The 7132-nt window shown below is 43.8% G+C and overlaps 1 protein-coding gene across 1 annotated transcript; it reads left to right on the top strand.

Moving 5' to 3' along the window:
* Nucleotides 1-264: 264 nt before the first annotated feature.
* Nucleotides 265-7084, top strand: LOC123068343 (uncharacterized; the record flags this gene model as incomplete). The annotated part of the gene is given in 10 exon segments (XM_044490918.1): nucleotides 265-864; nucleotides 1242-1379; nucleotides 3717-3902; nucleotides 4548-4685; nucleotides 4805-4926; nucleotides 5280-5421; nucleotides 5502-5631; nucleotides 5721-5800; nucleotides 5890-6021; nucleotides 6491-7084. Coding segments are annotated over 10 exon segments (1839 nt in total). The 3' UTR covers nucleotides 6752-7084.
* Nucleotides 7085-7132: the final 48 nt, after the last annotated feature.

Genomic DNA, 7132 nt, shown 5'->3' with positions numbered 1-7132 from the left:
TATTTGCATCATCAAATCCACCCATCAATCGCCATATCATATCCCAAACTAAATTCACCCAATTAAAAGTCCAGCAGAGCAGAGCAGAGACCCAAAAAAAAGTCCTTCTTTTCGCCAGGATTACGTCCCAATGCAGGCGCGAGGCAGGTGACAGCAGTAGAAGCGTCGGCACGCACGCACGCTCACGGAAGATTTCCCGAATTGCACCTCCCACACCCCCCCGGCGCAGAATAAAATCCCGTCCTCGGGCCACGACTCTCATCGCTCCCCTCCCCACCCACCAGCGCGCAACCAAACCAGACCAGAGCGAGCGAACGACTTGCCTCTCCCCTGCTCCCGACCCCAGCCCCAGCCATGGCAATGGACGACGTCGCCTTCGCCGCGGGCTCCTCCTCGTCCGCCATGGACGCCCTCGCCGCCTCCTCCTCCTCCTCGTCCGCCGCGCCCGCCGACCCCTCGCACGGCTGGCAGAAGGTGACCTACGCCAAGCGCAGCAGCCGCAAGCCCGCCGCCGTGGCCCCGGCCGCGGCCGCGGCGCCCGATCTGGGCGGCAAGCCCGGCGTCTTCGATGGCCTCGACAAGCGCTCGCAGGAGCGCCACCGCGCGATCCAGGCCGCCCGGGACGCCACGGCCGGCTACTACGATGACGACGACGACGCCGCCAACGCCGCCCGCGTCCCCTGGGGCTCCCGCTCCTCCGACGAGGGCTCCGACTCGGACGGGGCGGCGGCCAAGGACCGCGCCCAGGCCGAGGCGCCCAAGAAGCCCAAGAAGCCCAAGGTGAAGAAGCCCAAGGTGACCGTCGCCGACGCCGCCGCGCTCATCGACGCCGAGAGCCTCGCCGCGCACCTCGTCGACATCTCGGTACTACCCCCACCCCTCCTCCCTCCCCGAAATGCATTCCCGGAGCCCAGATCTCGCGAGTTCCCGTCCGGATCATGGGTTTGTCTCCTTCCCGGGGATCGGATCTGGCCGGGGTTTAGTGCCGGATCTCGCCGGCCATGTCCGAATTCCCCTGCACTGTTCTGTACCAACTAGTTTCGTGTTTAGGGGTACTAGATGCATAATTCTGGTATGGTACGGATGGGCCGTCGGGGAAGTCGGGATCCCGTGATGTCAAGATGGGATCTCAGAAAGGCTTTGGTGGTTGGTACTGTGCTGTGCTGTGAGGGCTGGATGCTGTAAAGGTTGCGGCTCTTTTCTTTTTGTTTAGATTCTGATTGTTTGCTTTGTTTGTGCAGGCCTCGTATGAGAACCAGGAGGGCATCCAGCTCATGCGCTTCGCCGACTACTTCGGCCGGGCGTTTGCCAACGTGAGCGCGGCCCAGTTCCCCTGGGCGAAGATGTTCAAGGAGTCACCCATGCCCAAGATGGTTGATGTGAGTTATATTGGTTCACCCAGGCTGCTTACTTTTTTATACGATGAGTGTTGTGTTTGAATTACATGTGAAGTAGAATTGTGTGATTAAATACAATGGTTATGCAGTTTTAAGGTTTTGCGCCAATGCTGACGCTGATCCATGCATCGTCAGTAGTGGTTTGAGTAGCGTTTATGCTGGTTTTGTTGGAGATTTGTGTGATTAAATAGGATGGTTATGTTGTTTAAGGTGTACATGTGAAGTAGATTTGTGTGATTAGATAGGATGGTTATGCAGTTTTAATGTTTCATGCTAATGTTAATACTGACTCATGCATCGTCAGTAGTGGTTATAGAGTGACGGTTGTGCTGATTACCTGTTTAGTATTAGTCCAAGATGGTCGGTGTGAGCTGTTAGTTAATTACAGGTTCCTTAATTCTGTATGCATGTGAGTGTTTTATTTTGAATTACATGTGAAATAGAATTGCACTTAGTAGGATGGTCATGCAATTTTAAGGTTTCGCGCCAATTTTAATGCTAATTCATGCATCCTCAGTCCTGGTTTGAGTTGCAGTTATACGGATTTTGTTACCTGTTTAGTATTATTACTGCAAATGTCCAAGATGGTCTTGTTGTGTTTGAATACATGTGAAGTCGAATTGCAATTGATAGGATGATTTTGCAGTTTTAAGGTTTCGCGCCAATTTTGGTGCTAATTCATGCTTCCTCAGTAGTGATCGATTAGTGGTGATGCTATTTTTTGCCTTATCTGTTTAGTATTAGTCCAAGAAGGTCCATGTGAGTTATTGGTTCACTATACAGTCTCCTTGTTTCTCCATGCATATGAGTTAACGTTTGATTTACATGAAACAGAATTGTGCTTATAGTATGGTTATGCACTTTTAAGGTTTTGCACCAATGTAGATACTGATTCATGCAGCCTCGGTAGTGGTCTGAGTAACGTTTATGCTGGTTTTGTATTGGTACAGGATGGTCGATGTGAGTTACTAGTTCACTAGAGGCTCATTGTTCCTTCATGCTTATGAGTGTTGCATTTGGATTACATGTGAAATAGAATTGAGCCTAATAGGATAATTGTCTAGTTTTAAGGTTGTTTCCCGCCAGTTTTGATGCTAATTCATGCATCTATCATAGTGGTTTGAGTAAGGTTTATGCTGCTTTTGTTATCTGTTTAGCATTATTACTGCCAGTATCCAATATGGTCATTAGTTCACTACAGTCTCCTTACTTCTGTATGAATAGGAGTGTTGCATTTGAAATACATGTGAAATAGAATTGCTCTTAATTGGATGCTATGAAATTTTAAGGTTGCGCGCCAATTTTGATATTAATTCTGCATCCTCAGTAGTGGTTCAAGTAACGGTTATGCTGTTTTGTTGTCTGTTTACTGTCAGTCCAAGATGGCCCTGTGAGTTATTAGTGCACCAGAGTCTCCTTACTTCTGTATGAATAAGAGTGTTAAATTTGAAATACATGTGAAATATAATTGCATTTAATAGGATGGTCATGCAGTTATAAGGTTTCGTCCCAATGTTTATGCTAATTCATGCATTGACAGTAGTGCTTCGAGTAACGGTTGTGCTGATTTTGTTATCTGTTTAGTATTATTACGCCGCACTTGTTTGAATTCAAGCATCATCTGCAATGGTCCACAAGACGGTTATTCTACTTTGGTATTGACTATTATTGCTTGTCTAAATTCCAGATATGCTAGGGTGGAGTTATGTAAGGTTTCACTCCAATGTCGATATGAAATTAATGCATTGTCGGTAGTGGTGGTTGGGTAGCAGTCATGTTATTTTTGTCAACTTTTCAGTACTGTTCCGACAATAGTGGTACTAATTCAACCACTGTCTTTAATGGTTTACAAAACGGTTGTTCCACCTATGTACATTGGCTGTTCAGTATTATTAATCATCTGAATTCCTGAAAAGCTACTATGGGAAGTTAATTAAGATCATCAAATTATTACATGCCTACGATTCTGTCCTAGAAGGCAGGTTTTTACATCATAATGCATAATGATTGTAGTGCACTGTACCTATGTCAATAGTGCTGGTTATACTAATGGTTGCAGTAAGTTCTCAAAAGTTGTGGCGGTACATATTATTTCTGTAAATGGATATCTGAATCGGGGTGAGGGAGTTGAGCTACAAGGCCGATTATAGTGATGGGCTACCTTCTTAGTATATTTATTACGCTTGTCCATATTGCATTTTGACTCCATCAATGTGCCATTTTTTACCTTACATTGAGAAATTTAAGAGTTGGAATAACCTTGCTTTACAATTTTTTTTCCTTCTGTTATGAGCCTAATTGTTTGATGTATCATTACAGGTACCATTGTCCCATGTTCCTGAGCCAGTTTGCAAGACTGCAAGTGATTGGATCAGCCAGAGATCTCCTGATGCATTGGGAGAATTTGTTTTGTGGTGTATAGATAGCATCATGTCGGAGTTGTCAGGTCCAACTGTTGGACCTAAGGGCGCGAAGAAGGTTGTTCAACAAACTCCAAAAGCCCAGGTAACATTCATCCCATTCCCATTATGACTATCATTAGTTATCATATTAATAATTGTTGATTCATGGTGGAGAGCACAATAGTATTGTAATTGTAAATGACATATTGTAGTACTGGACCTATGTCAACTGAGTCTAGACAGTCTACAGTCTAGCACCAATGTAGTCTAGCACCTATGTCAACTGAGTCAACTGACATATTGTAATTGTAAATGACATTGTAGTACTGAAGTGCCGATGCATGTAGAAATATTTTGTTCTAAATAACCATCTTGCATTGCATAGGTAGGTTCTGCAAATTATATATTTCATCTGCTGGCATCTTGCATTGATGGGTAGGTATATAGCTTGCTTCAGTGCCAATACCTTCTTTCTGTAGGTATGTAGGTTTCTGATAGTGGAACACAAATAGGCCCTGTTGTAGACCTGTAGTTCTTTTGGAGCTCCTTGGTTCACTTTAGGAATTTCATTCATCTTTGCACGAGTCCTCATCAATGCACAAAACTTCTGCAGTTTCTGGAAACGCAAAGAGCTATATTGTTGATCTTTCATCTTGACCAGCATAATCTTCTTGAGTGTTGAACTTGTGGTTATTTGTTGAGTTGATGTTTTGGGTTTAGTTTTTAACCGAACATTTTCTTTTTTCAGGTTGCAATATTTGTTGTGCTTGCCTTGACTTTAAGAAGGAAGCCAGATGTACTAATAAACCTCTCCCCCAAAATAGTGGGGAACAGTAAATATCTTGGACAGGAAAAGCTTCCCATCATCGCCTGGGTTATTAATCAGGTATTACTCAGTTTCCTTATCACCTTCTTGCTCGCTCTGAATTATGTTTACTTCTGAGGCCCTAATCTGCATATTTTCTATTTCCTTACACAATTTAATTTTCGTGTTATATATGATAGGCATCTCAAGGCGACCTAGTCTCGGGAATGTTTTGCTGGTCGCATTCCCTATTTCCCAGTGTGTGTGCAAAGTCAAGTGTGAATCCTCAGTCAAGAGATCTTGTTTTGCAGTTGCTCGAGAGGTATACTTACTGTAAATATGTATATGCCATTTTTTGATTATTTCTTGGTTCTTATACTGACTGTAAATATGTAAATTACATTTGGTGGTTATATTTTAGTCTTGTGCTAATAACTTTAAATATGTATATACCATTTTTTTGATTATATATCTTAGTTCTTATACTAATAACTATAAATATGTATATAACATTTTGTGATATCTTAGTTCTTATACTAATAATTATAAATATGTATATAACATTTTGTGATTATATCTTAGTTCTTATATTAACCGTAATTATGTGCAGTACACTTTGTGATTATATCTGAGTTCTTATACTTCCAGAAGTGCTTAATGAGATTTCATGTGCAGGTTTGTGTCTACCCCTAATGCCTCCAAAGCTCGGGCTATGCTACTGAATGGCGCCGTTAGAAAGGGGGAGCGCCTGGTTCCTGCTGGAACACTTGATCTCTTTATGAGATGCACATTTCCCGTGCCTAATGCACGCGTCAAGGTTCGTTAAATTCTCCCCTCCTTTCTGTGGCATGTTTAATACGAGACAATATTCTAATACCTCTGCATTGAACTCTTCAGGCTACAGAAAGGTTTGAAGCAGCCTACCCAATAATAAAGGAGCTGGCTCTTGTTGGTACTCCTGGCTCCAAAGCTGTGAAGCAAGCATCACAGCAGCTTCTGCCTTTGGCTGTGAAGGCAATGCAAGAAAGTGAGTTTAAATATGTCTATTCTGCAATACAGAAACGGTTTAGTTTTGTTTTGCAAATTCCAGTTGGCTTACCGGTGTATTATGTACAGATAATGCAGAGCTTGCCAAGGAGGCCACCGATGTGTTCATCTGGTGCCTGACTCAGAGTCCAGAGTCCTACAAGCTGTGGGTGAGTGATATTTTTGTTTTCTTTGTCTTTGTACAGCTCTGTCCAATACAAGAAATTGGCTCAGACTGATGTTTAATTTCTGTTTCCAGGACAAGCTTCATGCAGAGAATATCCAAGCCAGTGTTGCGGTCTTGCGCAAAATCACTGCAGACTGGAAGACACTCTCTCCCAAGCTCAACTCTGAAGCTCTTAAAGCAACTCTGAAGAGCCTCAAGGCTAAGGTGAGCTTATGTGCACAACATTTTTTTGCTGTTCAGATTCAGATCCTTCATCCATTCTGGTTGTACTTTATGTGCATAATTTTTCTACTAGCAAATTCTCTGCTGCCGTGATGTGAAAATGAGACTTATGTGGCATTGACATTTTTTAACCTTGCATGCCGTAGCTAATTTACCTGTTGATCAAATATACACCTCCATATCCCTGCAGGTAATATTTACATCCCTACATGTATTGCATATCATCCGTTGTGATCATACTTTATGTGCATAGTTCTACTAGCAAATGCTCCGTAGAAAGTAGTTCAAGCTGCTATGATGCTAAAATGAGACGTATGTGGCATTGACACTTTTTAAGCATGTATGCAAAGCTAATTTACCTTTTGGTGAAAGATAGTATTTACTGAACCTTCAACATATCCCTGGATATATGTGCATGTTCTAATCTTGTGCACATTGGTTTGTATTGCAGAATGAGGCTGCTCTGGAGGAAGCAGAGGACTCTGGGGAGAAGGCGTCCATCAAGGAGGCAGACAAGTACTGCAAGGCCATCATCGGGAGGCTGTCGCGCGGCGCCACCTGCCTGAAGGGCAGCCTGCTGGTGATCGCGCTCGCGGCCGGGGCCGGCTTCATGCTCTCCCCCAACCTCGACCTCACCGCCGACCTTGAGAAGCTCCAGGCGATGGCGCTGGAGCTCCAGGCCATGGCGTCGGAGTACCTGCGGTCCTTCTGAACATAGCGTTTATACTGAGAGTGGAGAGTGGAGAGGGGAGAGAAATAAAGAGGGGAGAGGATAGGTCCTAGACAAAGAGAGAGATATACTTAGTTCGTCTGAGTTGTTTACCGTTTTTAGCACCTTTATCCCAAGACAGTTCCTCCTGGGAGGAGGTGGCAGCGACAGTTGTTTTTAAGTTATGTTAATTAATCCGTAGACTGATGATATCCGTGAGGAGGATGAGAAGGTTCGGGCCAAATGGCCCGACCTTGTGGACTGATTAGAAATCCTGCCTGTCGTGTTGGTCTGAGACAGTTTTGGTTTTTAAATCAAAAGTGCTGTTGAAACTTATTACTATGTCTCTGTTGGTTTGTGTTTTATCCACTTTCACTCTGTATG

Source organism: Triticum aestivum, chromosome 3B (assembly GCF_018294505.1).
Source record: "Triticum aestivum cultivar Chinese Spring chromosome 3B, IWGSC CS RefSeq v2.1, whole genome shotgun sequence".
Taxonomy (NCBI): Eukaryota; Viridiplantae; Streptophyta; class Magnoliopsida; order Poales; family Poaceae; genus Triticum; species Triticum aestivum.
Note: the sequence above shows the minus strand (reverse complement) of the source record. Positions and strands in the feature narration are given on the sequence as shown.